The sequence below is a fragment of the Muscardinus avellanarius genome (assembly GCF_963383645.1).
Source record: "Muscardinus avellanarius genome assembly, chromosome: 7".
Lineage (NCBI taxonomy): Eukaryota > Metazoa > Chordata > Mammalia > Rodentia > Gliridae > Muscardinus > Muscardinus avellanarius.
In genome coordinates, this window is record NC_137793.1 from 59,770,429 (window position 1) to 59,784,463 (window position 14,035).

Genomic DNA, 14,035 nt, shown 5'->3' on the forward strand with positions numbered 1-14,035 from the left:
AATTTAAGAGAAGATGAAGGATTTGATTTGAGGTGTGGTCAGTTTTCTGTATAGTTTAAGCATTGGGGGGGGGGGTGGGATTGGCAAGAAGGCATTGAATTCAAGAGCTCACTCATGCTATCCAAATGCTCTATAACTGAGCTGTAGCCCCTGACATGTATCTTATCATAGAAACCCAATATAGGATGAAGTTTAGATTTTGATATTGGTAAATTAAAAGATGATATCCAAAATATAAAAAAATTGTTAGAAAAGAGAACACTAAGAAGAGAGCCTCAGGTGAACGATCTGTTTCAGTGTAAAGAGTTAGCATCATGTTGAATCCTACCATGGGATATGTTTATAGTGCACCAAAAAAAGTACAAGAAAAAAAAAAAGAATTGGTCTAAAGTGTGTAATGATTTGGTCCTCATCCCTCCCAATTTGGTTCTGGGGATTGAACCCAAGCCTGTTCTACCCCTGGATAGACCTCCCAACCCTATTTTATCTTAAAACAGGATCTCCCTAAATTGCTGAGCCTGGCCTCAAACCTGTACTCCTTTCAGCACAGCCTTCTAATTATTAGGATTACATAAGTGTGCCCCCATGCCTGGCTGACTTGAACCTTAAAAACATAGAAATGGTAGTTGATAATTGCTAATGATGGAGAAAGTTCAAAAAGATAGTGATGAATTTGTCAACCAGGAATAAATTCGTTTCTTTCAAAAACACAGTTTAAATTGACAGCCCTATCCTTTCTTTATCTCTGTGTCTACTACCACATGCCTTATAAAGTTTAGGTTAGATGCAAACCCAATAATAATAGTGTTCATTGAAAGTTAATTTTGGCCGGGCGTGGTGGCGCACGCTTGTAATCCCCGCGCTTGGGAGGCAGAGACAGGAGGATCGTGCAGGTTCGAAGCCAGCCATGCACACTGGCTTAGGAGACCCTGTTTCCAAATAAAAATGTAAAAATAGGTCTGGGAGTGTAGCCCGGAGGTAGAAGGGCTTCCAGGAACCCCAGTACCACAAAAAAAAAAGAAAGTTAATTTTGTATCATAATATGCTAAGTATTATATAGATTTATTATTAATCTCTATTTTAATTTATAATAAAATATTTAAAAATATAGCTAATGTTGTTTTGCATTTACTGTTGATGACTGGAGAGATTAATTAGCTTGCCCAAGGTTATATGGTTACTGGTAGAAAAGTGAATAATACAGTGTCAGAGTGTACACTTAGAGCCATTCCACTATGCTCAACTTATTTCAAGTCTTCCTGGATATTCCCTTTCAGAATTTAATTCTTTTTTGACTGACTGGCTCTAATATCTATGGGTACTAAGAGTTGTAGTTAGTTTAATCTTACCAAAAAGGCTTATAATCTAGGTATGGATAAAATGATACCTTGTTTAAAATGATTAAAAATGTTCTATGCTGAGTGAAAAGTAAGGGATACAGAAATAAGTTATGAGAATATAGAGGAGGAAATGGTCTATCTCGGACCAGGTGTCATAAAAAGCATCATGGAAGGAGTAGGTTTGATCTGAACCCTGTGGGGTGTATATTACATTGGAGATTGCATATGGGTAAATGTGAGGTGTTGTAGATATCAGCAATTGGAGCAGAAGCATAAAATTGGAAAGAATTCATTGTGGTTGGGCAAAAATAAATAGTTCAGGTTAGCATGTTGAAATGGCCAGAATGGCAGTGAACTAGAAAAGAATGCTAAGGGTAGGTTGTGAATAACTTTGAGCAGAGATCTTTGGAAAAGTAGTGGGGGAGGTATGTAGCTTGTCCTTTTTTTCTTCTTTTTTTCTTCCAACCCTGGCTTAGGGAAACAGATTCTGACTTTTTTTTTTTTTTTTTTTGAAACTGGGGTTGGAACCAGGGGCATTCTACCTTCAAGCTACACCCCTAGCCCTATTTTTTATTCTTTTTTATTACAAGCATGCACTACCACACTTGGCTTATAAATAAAATTTGCAGAAGTCATGTTTCTGCGATAATATCCAAAGATGCAACCTTCTCATTATGTAAAGCTTTTAAAGGCCATTTCAGTGCATCAAGTGTGTTAAGGAACTAGGTCTAAGTGAGAGATCGAACTGTTTTAACAAAGGGACTGAATAAATCAACTTCTTTGGTGCACCTGTCTCTTAGAAACTGTCCAGTTGGGGATGAAGGCTTGGAAATTGTCAAGGTATGAAGAACTCTATCACTCTTAAGACAGTCATCTTCATGGGGTGTGGCCTGGATCTTGAAATATCAGACCATGAATCTGGTGTGAGTCTTTGCTGGAGCAGACCAATCTTGACTACAGGATGGGCTGAGGTGCATCACTTTCAATGGCAACACCCTTGTTGGTGATGTGGGTGCACATGCTTTTGCAGATGCTCTTGGTGAGGATTTATAGCTTAGAGTTCTTGACCTGTAGCAGAGTGGCCTCACCTATGAAGGAGCCAAGGCTTTGGCCCTGCAAACCAATAGAACTCTGTTCACTTTGGATATAAGAAGAAATCCACTTAGTGATCATTCTATGATGAAAGCAGTTCTCAAAATTCCACCAGGCATGGTGGAGCACACCTGTAATCTCTGCGCTTGAGAGGCGGAGACAGGAGGATCGCGCTGGTTCAAAGCTAGCCTCACTGGCTTAAGAGACCCAGTTTCCAAATAAAAATATAAAATAGGTCTGGGAGTGTAGCCCGGAGGTAGGAGGGTTTCCAGGAACCCTAGTACCACCAAAAAAAAAAAAAGTTTTCCATCTGGATGTGGTGGTGCACACCTGTCATTTCAGTACTTGAGAGGCTGAGACAGGAGGAGCACATGTTTGAGGACAGCCTCAGCAAGTAGTAAGATTCTCATCAACCATGCAAGGCCCTGTTCCAAAATAAAAATAAAACCAGGCGTGGGGTTGGCTCAGAGGTAGAATGCCTCTGGGTTCAATCTCCAGTACCAAAAACAAAAAACAAAAAAGTTCTCCAGAGTGGAAGGAGTACTGAGTCAGAGTACCAGCAGATAACTTCTCCATCTGTAAATAAACCATCCAAAACTGCTCAACAGAAAAAGAGAACAGCCAGGTGTGGTGGCACACACATTTGTAATTCCAGCATTCAGGAGGTAGAGACCAGAAGATTGCGGTTCGTGGACAGCCTCAGCTACTTAGGGAGGCCCCTTTGGAACTCAGTGAGACCCTGTTTCAAAAATAAAGAATGAAAAATTAGGGCTGGGGTGTGGCTCAGAGGTAGAATACCCCACAATTTTATCCCTAGTACTGCAAGAAAAAAGAAAAGAAAAAGAACAATAATTCTAAGTAATTGAAAAGGAAAAGCTACTATTAGACTTGGATGGGCTACAAAGAAACTGTAAGTAGTGCAGGAAAACATTTTCTTTATAAAGAATACTATGCTATGGAACCTTTGCTGCCTGGTGTTTTTTGTTTGTTTGTTTGTTTGTTTGCCATGGCATACTGCAGAATGTGTGAAAAGGAGCAGGGGTTTTCTATTAATCGAAACCCAATGAAGAGGCAGGTGTGGTAGTGTGGGTTCATTATAATCCCCGTTCTTGGAGACTGAGACAGGAAGATCACAGGTTCAAAGACAGCCTCAGCAAGTACTGAGATTTTTATCAACCTAGCAAGATCTTGTTTCAAACTAAAAATAAAGGGGCTGAGATGTAGTTCGGAGGTAGAATACCCCTGGGTTCAATCCCCAATCTCTCTCAAAATCAATCAATCAATCAATCTCTCTCTCTCTCTCTCTCTCTCTCTCTCTCTCACACACACACACACACACACACACACACACACACACACACACACAGAGACAGAGAGAGACAGAGAGAGACAGAGAGAGACAGAGAGAGAGACAGAGAGAGAGAGAGAGAACACACCTCAGTGAAGGACTCACTTTCAGTGACATTATGCACATATGTGAGAATGCCAGTGTCAGTCTCTGTATCCCATATGAGAAAGGGGGAGTGGGAAGGAAGCCAGGGAAAACCTGTTATGTGCTGTGTGCATATACGTCACTATCAATATGAACATCACTATCAATATAAACTGCATTATGAGGTGAGACTACGATGCACCAAAAAAATAGTTCTTCAGTGGAGGAAAAATAAAACATGATGTACCTAGTCAGCTGCAGAAATTAGATTTTTCTATGACTGTAAAAGTACAGAGTCCTTCATCCTCAGACACTGAAAAAGTTGACAGCTCTTCAGAAAATGTTTATGAAGTGCCTGAGAAACAAGTTTAAAACAAGAAGTCTTACAGGGAAAACTAGAGGAGTCCCTAATGCAGTTAAAGGAGGAAAAAGGCTTAAGGCTGATACATGAGTCAGTGAGCAGGAGCATAAAAATTCCCAGTTAAGAAATATAAATTTCTAGTCAGATGTGGTGGTACACACCTGTAATACCAGTACATGAGAGGCTGAGATAGAAGGATTGCAGAATCGAGAACAACCTCAGCAAATAGTGAGATTCTCATCAACCTAGTCAAGACCCTGTTTCAAAATAAAAATAAAACTGGGCTAGGGGTGTAGCTTAGAGGTAGAATACCCCTGGGTTCAATTGCAAGTGCATACACACACAAAAGAAAGAAATATAAAATTTTTTTTATCTAAAGTTCTTTAATGCACAGTCATTAACAAGCATGATCCTGGATGATGTAAGTGTTCTGGGCAGTACCAAGAATTTTTTAAAGATGTTTCATGCTTTCTTGGATTTCCTAAAGATACTGGGCTTGGGCAACTTGTTACAATTACTGATATACATTTGTCAGATTTTAACTTACTAGGGTGTCCCCAGATGAATTCTACTGTTAGTAGCCCACCTAAAGAACAGTAGAAGGCACTTGAAGAAAAAAACAGATCCAAAGTAGAATGCCCTTGGATAAATGCAAAATATCCAAATATGATATCTAGAACTAGAAATCAAAGAGAAGAAGAGGAGTTGTCTAGAAATAGCAGATCATCTTCAGAGAAAATAACCAAAATAGGTAAATATACCAAAAACACTCTACTAAGAAACAGCCTGGAAAGGACCTGCATTTCCACTCTTAACTCTTCTACGAACTAGAAAAGCAAAGGAAGGGGAAATAGTTCCTTGGTTCATGAACCAATTTAGAGTGAGTCTTTGAAAAAAATACATTTCTGTCAAGAAAGAAAGATTGTTTTATCCAAGACAAAAGTAAACCCAATTCACTAGAACATTCTGAAAGTGATACTCCAAATACTCTTGGATCTGATTTTGAAATTCCAAATGAATGATGTGTGTATGTATGCTTCTACCATCTTGTACCCCATTAAAATGTATGACTACAATGCACTAATAATAAAAAATTTTTAAAGCATCTATTTTTTATCATGCCCAACTTAAGTCTAAATCTTCTAAAATTCTGTTTTACCTTTAAATTTTAATATTTTTTTCAGTTTTTAAAGAATATAAGTCTATATGTATATTTAAAGAGATATTTTATTTTATTTCCAGAATGCCAGTTAATGAAAACAGAACGACCAAAGCCAAACACATTTATTATCAGGTGTCTCCAGTGGACCACTGTCATAGAAAGGACGTTTCATGTAGACACTCCAGAAGAAAGGTAATGGAAATGTTTCTTCATTTTGTGAAAAGCAATAATCAAGCTGAAGATGTATTTGTAGTTGTTTTATCATTTGTAAACATATTTAAATATATTTCCAAAATGTTATAATCTCTTTAATTCTTCTGTTTCTGGCATAATGACTGATTAGATTTTACAAAATTCTAAATCAAAACATTCAAAGCATATGCTAAGTAATACTTCTTCAGAGAAAACAGAACACTTAAAAATTAAGATAAAAATCCAAAGAAAATTTTTATAATCAAATTGCTTTTTAAAAAATCATAGAATTAATTGTATTAATATTTAAAATCCCAAAACAAAAATGATAGCAAAAGGCTTTAAATAGCATGCCTTATAGATTAATTTCAGGTGGTTATCTGGAGTATTCTATTGGGAAGGTTTCTGAGATTTGTTCTACAATCAGTTGTATATGGGATTGATTAGCATTGGCTATCATCATTGCTAAAGCAAGGAACAGCAATACATCAGTATCCAGCTCACCAAACTTCAGGGCAGTATCTTCATCCTCCTCATCTGCAGTCATGCAACTACCTTCCCACCTCCCAGTTCTGTTTTAGTATTCTTTTATCGTGGCCTGATACTGAATTAGGTCTACCAAATAAAATCACACAATTGTTTTCCTGCACAAGTGTTATGTATTTGATCTGAATCAGCAACTTTGTGATGTTAAATGTTATTAGCCTTATTTTCTAAATTGTTTTGTTATAACAGGTTTTTCTAATACTTTACTAAAAACAAAATCCCTAAAAACATCCTAATAAACTGGGCATGGTGGCGCACACTTGTTATCTCTGTGCTTGGAAGGCTGAGATGGGAGGATCATAGGTTCAAAAGCCAGCCTCGGCAACTTAGTGAGACCTTGTTTCAAAATAAGAAGTAAAGTTGGGTTTGGAGATAAGTTGGAGGTAGAATGCTTCTGGGTTCCATTTCTAGTCCAAAAAAAAAAAATCTTAATTGATGATTATAAAGTTTCTTTGGTAGGGTATACTAGGGATCAAACCCAGGGCCTTGCACATGCTAGGCAAGCATTCTACCACGAAGTTACAAACCCAGCTCTAAAGTATTTCATTAATGCTTTTTGATTGATAGGGTAAATTGTGGATTTATTTAGGAAATATAGAAAAAAAAGAAAAACAGGAAACTAGAAATTATTCATATCTTCAGTTCTATACCGGTGTTTTAGCACTGATAGTATTTGTTTTCTACTTTCAACATTATTCTTTTTTTCTTTTTTTGGTGGTACTAGGGTTCCTGGAAACCCTTCTACCTCTGGGCTACACTCCCAGACCTGTTTTTTTTTACATACATACATACATACATACATACATACATACACACATACATACATATATATATATATATATATATATATATATATATATATTTTTTTTTTTTTAAAACAGGGTCTCTTAAGCCAGCAAGGCTGGCTTCAAACCTGTGTTATCCTCCTGTCTCTGCTTCCCAAGAGCAGGGATTACAAGTGTGCGCCACTACACCGGTTTCAACATTATTCTTTACTGATGTATTTCAGTCGGGTCTTCAGTGTACACATAGTTTTGTGTGTTCTTCTCCATAATGTCTGACTCCCATTCTAGTCCACCCAGCCTCTCCTAGGACTTTTTATATCCTGAGTCCTCAGTTGCTCATAATCCCCATTGGGTTATTCTCATGTCTGTCATATCTGAGCTTTAAAATGCCTCTGTTTCCTACAAAACCTTCTCTGAGTTTTGTAGACTAGGTAGCTTGCTTGGCTGTATATTTATACCTGTCTTTTTGTGCTTCTTATACCAAATACATCATGACTATAATCCTTGTTTGCCTTCCTCTCTATACTGTTAGCTTCTTGATAGAAAGGATGATGTCTTCTGTTTCTTTTTCTTTTTTTTTCTTAATCTTCAGCACAAGGCCTGAGGCCTGATACAGCATTTGTTGGCTTGCTGAATGAATGGAATCTCCCATGTCAGTATGTATTCCTTGAAAATATCACTCTTTTAGTGCATTTATAATATCTCATTGAAGCTTGATTCATTTTGCCATTTGTGTTTACAAAGTGGCTTTAAACCAGATCTTGAGACTCTAAAATACTTTGCTGTTCCTGCAATAATGACACTCTGCTTCTCTGAGCAGTCAGTTTTCATTTGCATTTATAACTAGAAGGAAAATGCTTTTGCCATTGAAATATGCTTTTCTGTATTCATTTAAAATCTGACGTTTGGAGAACTTATGTAACATTAATGCCAAAGAAGACTTAACAAGGCATAGGGAGAGGTAGATGACTTTCTATTTTCAATATTCTGCCCCCAGTTAAAATTCTTTGATGTCATAAACTAAGTGTATATCAATCATATACTTTACATTTATGTCAGCGGACTGTTTTTCCTAAATGATGAGCCTGTTAGCTTTATAAATAATCCATTCTTTTCTCATAGATGTTGGATAGCAAATATGCATTAATACTTGGGCTTTTTTACTTCATTTTGTCCTTTTTTTCTTCAATCTTTCTGTCATTCTAACACCAGCACAACATGGCTTCTTTTTTGGGGCGGGGTAGAGTGGTATTATGGATAGAACCCAGGCATTCTACCTCCAAGCTACACACACAACACTTTTTTTTTCTTTTTCTTTCTTTTTTTTTTTTTTTTTTAAGCAGAGTCTCGCTAAGTTGCAGAGATTCTTGCTAACTTGCGGGGGCTGGTCTTGAATGGCAATCCTCCTGTTTCAGCTCCCCAAGTACAGGAATTAGAGGTGTGCTCCACCATACCCAGTGACTTAATGGCTTTAATTAGGGAAGCTTTATAAAACTTGCAACTTCTAATAGAGCAACAGTATTTTTAATCAAAATGTTCTTAGCTATTCTACTGTACTTTAAAAATTAAATTTATTTTAACTGATACAAAACAAAAATTATATAAACTAATGGGCTACTGTGTAATATTTTGATACACGTATCAATTATATAATGTTTAAATCTGCCTTCTTAAATACAGTTCATTATCTTTATTCATAGTCACCCTGCTGTATGGTAGCACATCTGAGCTTCTTGCTCCTGTCTAATGGTAACCTAGTACCCATTGAATAGCCTTTCCCCATGTTTTCCTCCCCCACTACTATCCTTGGGTTCTGGCCATCACCATTCTACTCTCGTGTGTGTGTGTGTGTGTGTGTGTGTGTGTGTGTGTGTGTGTGTGTGTGTACTATTAAAGTGTGTACTATTAAAGTACTATTAAAGCACGCATATACTATTAAAGTTGACAAATGACAACAGAACTCAAATCCTACAAACAATTTAGTTAAAATATTAATTTTAAAAAGTACAAATAGGCTGGGCATGGTGGAGCACACTTGTAATCCCTGTGCTTGGGAGGCGAAGACAGGAGGATCATGCAGTTTCGAAGCCAGCCTTGCTGGCTAAAGAGACCCTGTTTCCAAATAAAAATATAAAATAGGCGTGGGAGTGTAGCCTGGAGGTAGAAGGGTTTCCATGAACCCTAGTACCACCAAAAAAAAAAAAAAAAGGTACAAATAGTACCATAAAGTATAAAAGATGGGGAAAAAACCCAGTTCATATGAACTTTCTGACTTTTGGCAAAGCCATTGTCCAAGAATATAGCTGTTAGGAGAGACTTCCGGGAATATGGCGAACGAGAAAAGCGGGGCTTAAGAGCCCCGCTAACAACCAATCTCCATTACCACAAAATCAGCGCCTTTCATAGCCAGAAAACACCATCACCAGAGAAACAAAAAAATCACCAGGCTCCAGAGAGAAAGCGGACTGAGAACAGAGCTCAGAACCACAGAGGAGATACACCGGCCTCACGCCCGAGGACACGGCAGCAGCGCTGTACTGCCGGCAGCAGCTGCGAATTCACAGGACAGCTACAGCAAGCCGAGGTGAGCTGCTGCGGAACAGCCAGGCGGGATCTATCGGCGCAGGGAGCATCTAAAGCTCCCAGTGGCTGAGCTCAGCACACGCTGCAGGGACTCAGAGTGGAACTCAAAACCAGAGAAGAAAAAATACACCAGCCTCAAAGCCGAGGGCGTGGCAGCGGCGCCATATTGCCACCGGCGGCAGCAGCAGTGAATTCACCGAGTCCACTACAGCTACATCTGTGAACTCAAGAACAGTGAGTCAAATTGCGGTCCACAGAGGAGAAATCCCAGTACTGTACTCCCTGGGACTTGACCCAGTGGGGGAGTGGCGGTGGCAGAGATATCACACTATAGGAGAAAGTGCAACCTGGCACCCCCCCATAGTCTAAAGCAGCCTTTATTGACTCCCTGGGTCGGAGACTCTGTGATACAACCCAGTAAAGAAGTAGTGATGACTGAGATACCACAGACTCGAGATCCAGAGCACCTTAAGTGAAGTCATAGTGACCCAAGGGAAGAACCCAGAGAAGGCACAAACTCCTGAAATCATGGGAAAGAGGAATAACAATGGAGCAATGAATGCCTACAATCCCACAACATCAGAACCCGATAAAACAGAAATTCAGAGATTTCTAGAAGATCAAATCAGGAAAATAACTGTAGAAATAATAGAGGTGCTTCGAAAAGAATTCAGAGAGAGCCAAAAAGAGATAAAGGATGCAATTAATGAAGTAAAGGCCTCAATTCAAAGCATGAACAACCGATTAGACCACATGGAGAACAGAATCTCGCTCTTAGAAGATGATCATTCCAAAAATGAACGCATAGTTTCTAATCTAGAAAAAAATATCCAACAGCAGGAATCTGATATTGAAGAAATATGGGCCCATTTTAAGAGAGCTAACCTAAGAATAATTGGAATAGAGGAGGGAAAAGAAAGTGAAACCAAAGGGATCAACAATCTCTTCAAGGAAGTAATAGCAGAAAATTTTCCAAACATAGAGCAAGAGGTTGATACACAGGTCCAGGAAACTTATAGAACTCCATTTAGACAGGATCGGAGAAGAGAATCCCCACGCCACATAATTGTCAAAATGACCAATGTGGAAGCCAAGCAGAGAATCTTAAAGGCAACAAAAACAAAGGACCAAGTGACATTCAGAGGCAAACCAATTAGAATTGCTCCAGACTTCCCAAACCAAGTCATGAGAGCCAGAAGGGCTTGGAGTAACATATTCCAAACTCTGAAAGAAAACAACTTCCAGCCAAAAATTTCCTACCCAGCAAAACTTTAAGAAGCTTCCATGACAAACATAAACTGAAGGAATTTATGTCTTCAAAACCAGCACTAGAGAAAATACTCAAAGAGATTAACTACAAAGAAGAAATAGGTAACACACACCAGAACCAGAGAAACAAGATTTTTCCATCCAACAGACAACTAAGATTGGTTATCTGTGGAGATTCATTATTTATGTTAGTCTTATACCTATCTCTAAATGGTATTGTTTGTCTTTATTGTTGTTAATTTTTAGGATGTCTAGTTGGAATATTAATATACCTTCAGATATAGCATTTGGAAATAATTTATCCAATTCTATTAGTAACTTTTAACTCTGTTTACATTGTCTTTGGATATACAATTTTTTTTATTTTTTAGGGAGTTTGTATACTCTTCTGTTGCCTATGCCATTGAAATCATATCCAAGGAATCACTGCCAATTTCAATGTTGTGAGGTTTTATGACCCAGATTTTCTTCTAAAAGTTTATAGTCTTAAGATTTATATTTAGGTCTTTTATCTCTTTTGAGTTAATATTTGTATATGGGATTAGGTAAGGGTCCAATTTTATTCTTTTTCATGTAATTATTATTTTTCAACAATATTTAGTTAAGAGATTATTATTTCCACCACCAAATGTTTGTGGAAACCTTGTCAAAAATAACTTGACAATATAGGGAAGAATTTAGCTCTAGGCTTTTATTTAACTCCAATGGTTTATATATCTGCCTTTAGAACAGTACTACACTGTTTCAATTATTGTAGCTTTATATGGTTTGAAATCAGAAAATATATAGCTTCTAGCTTTGTTCTTTTTCAAGATTGTTTTGGGTATATAGAGTCCATATTCCATATTAGGATAGATTTTTTTTCTGAAAAATAAATATATAAATATATGATAGTTTCACCTAAAAAATAGAAAAAAATATTCTCTGGTAAGAAAAAAAGCAAAAAGAAATATTAAAATGTTATCTTTAAGTCATCAAAAGCTTGGTATCAGACAAATGAAACTGTTATGTGAAATTATCATTTTTAATTTTGGATAAATTGCTATAATACTAGATGTCAACCACTAAGCCAAGCATGGGAAGGAGGGATGGGGATGGAATGGGGTGGGGATCGGGTGGGGGCTGACTGGGCAATGTGTGCATGTATGTCTACAAAAGTTTGTATCCCACTATGATGTATGAATACAGTGCACCAATTTAAAAAAATAAAGAATAAAAAAATAATAAAATTTTAAATTATATATAAAAAAAGAATATAGCTGTTAGTTTTGAGGTATTTTATTTAATACAGGTTGGATTTTTTTAAAGTAAAATAAAAAATAAAACTACATTGACACAAGTTTCAGTAATGACTCCATCTCTCATACTCATATTTGGATAAATGATTTGGCATTGAAATATCTATATTTTGCTTATAAAATGTCTAGGGTGAAAATTATACTGCAGAAAATAACTGTTTAGTAGCAACATGTTCACAGTGGTTGGATATGAGCAAGATAATTTAGGAAAATATTTAGTATGGGCCTAGCTACACTGTTATCATTTTAAACTTATATATGAAATAATATCCAGTCTAACTCTTAAGATGTCATGCATTTCACTAATTCAGTTGTAAAAATCTAGCACTATTTTATAATATAAACTCTCCCAATGTGACAATATATTTAAGATAAAAAGAAAAGCTATGTTAATTAAAACCCAAATCTGCTTTAAGTTAAACATTTCTTCTCTAAAAATTATTTGCTTTGTTCCATTCTGAAAAAACACTATGACTTCAGTGACATGTTATCTTTAATCAGAAGTCAAACACCTTTGTATGCTTCAAAATACTATTGATAATTTGTTTTTCAATATTGTAGGTGCCATTAAAGGTGCCTTTAAAGGTGTCTTTAGAGACCCTTGTTTTCTGAATGAGCTTCCTTCTTACTCTGGGAAATGTTGTAGCGCAGGAGTTTGAGAATCATATAGGCTGTTACTGAAATACATTGACTTCTGGAAGAATCTTCTGATGTGTGGAATTGTTCTATATCTGGAGAGTCACTCTGGTTGGTCAAAGTTACCAAACTGCTTTTTCATGTGCTCAATTCATGAAGGATCATTCCAGTCAGTTAGTTACTAAGCCACTTTTTAGTGTGCTGAATTTATGTTGTTGGTTTTCTTTTCCTTTGACTCTCCTTGGGTTAGATGCACCCTAGGCACTTGTTAATTGAGTAGAATTTAACTCATTCTTCATTGGTGAAGGTGGATTGTGTTATTTCCCAGTTTGCTTCCCCAATTTTTTTTCTTCCTCTGTCATCATGGTCCACTTCTGTCTTCTTTCATTCTTCTTGCAATCCTTTTATGGCAAACAAAAAAGTTTCAGCAAAGTTCACCCTACCAACTGATTTATTCACATTTTTGTGATGGGAAACCATCTTTTTAACTTTTTCAGTTAGAATTTTGGTAGAGGTTCCTGTGGGCTTAGGAGAAATGTCAGAGTCCTCCATCTCACTTCCCTCTGTCCAGTCTGTGCCACTTTCACAGTACTCTTCCTGTTGCCATTCTTGTTGCTTTTAGATGGCTGTACAGACAAGTAAGTCTGGGGATACATATGCTTGAGTGAAGTTATCTGCATCTAGCTGTTCCTCCAAAATAAAGGCTGGCGTCAAAATAGTTAAAGACTTTCTGGGAAAATGATCTTCTATGATTTTTTTTTTTAAATTTTTGGAAGACCTGTTCTATCAGTAAAAACAGGTCTTTTTCTAATTAGTTTCTGCTTTTGGGAGGGCGTTGAATCTCTTAGGGTACTTCTCCATTTGAAAAGGTGTCCATTTGAGAAACACTGTACTAATCTGAAGAGAGGAATACTCCTCAGTTTTACAGCTGAACTGATCTTCAAGTAATTCTCAGATTTGCTTAATGTTTGGGATTTGTCTTTTTCTCTCATGTCTTGCTGATACCATAGTTTTCAGCACTCATAAGGGATCATTTGGAATATCATGTATATCTGCATTAATCCTCAGCATCATTTGTTGAAAAGACTGTTCTTTCTGCATTATGAAGTGGTATCATCCTTGTGGGAGATCATTTTACTATACAAACATGGTTTTATTTTTGGGCTTTGTAATCTGTTTCATTGGTCTGTGTCTTTCTTTATGCCAGTCCATACTCTGTTTCAGTTATTGTAGCTTTAGAATATGTTTTAAAGTCAGGAAGTATGAAGCCTTTCACTTTGCTTTTGAAAAGATTTTTTTGGAATCTATTTAGGATGCTTTATAATTTCATATGAATTTT

General features: G+C 36.9%; 1 protein-coding gene across 2 annotated transcripts in view; it reads left to right on the forward strand.

The window, feature by feature from the left end:
- Positions 1 to 14,035, forward strand: part of AKT3 (AKT serine/threonine kinase 3) — a gene marked incomplete at both ends in the record, with an annotated part of 284,201 nt that overhangs the window by 140,723 nt on the left and 129,443 nt on the right. For both annotated transcript variants that reach the window (XM_080698324.1, XM_080698323.1), the window contains one exon: positions 5,468 to 5,579. In XM_080698324.1, coding sequence (XP_080554450.1) covers positions 5,468 to 5,579 — 112 coding nt within the window. The remainder of the gene's footprint in view (positions 1 to 5,467; positions 5,580 to 14,035) is intronic.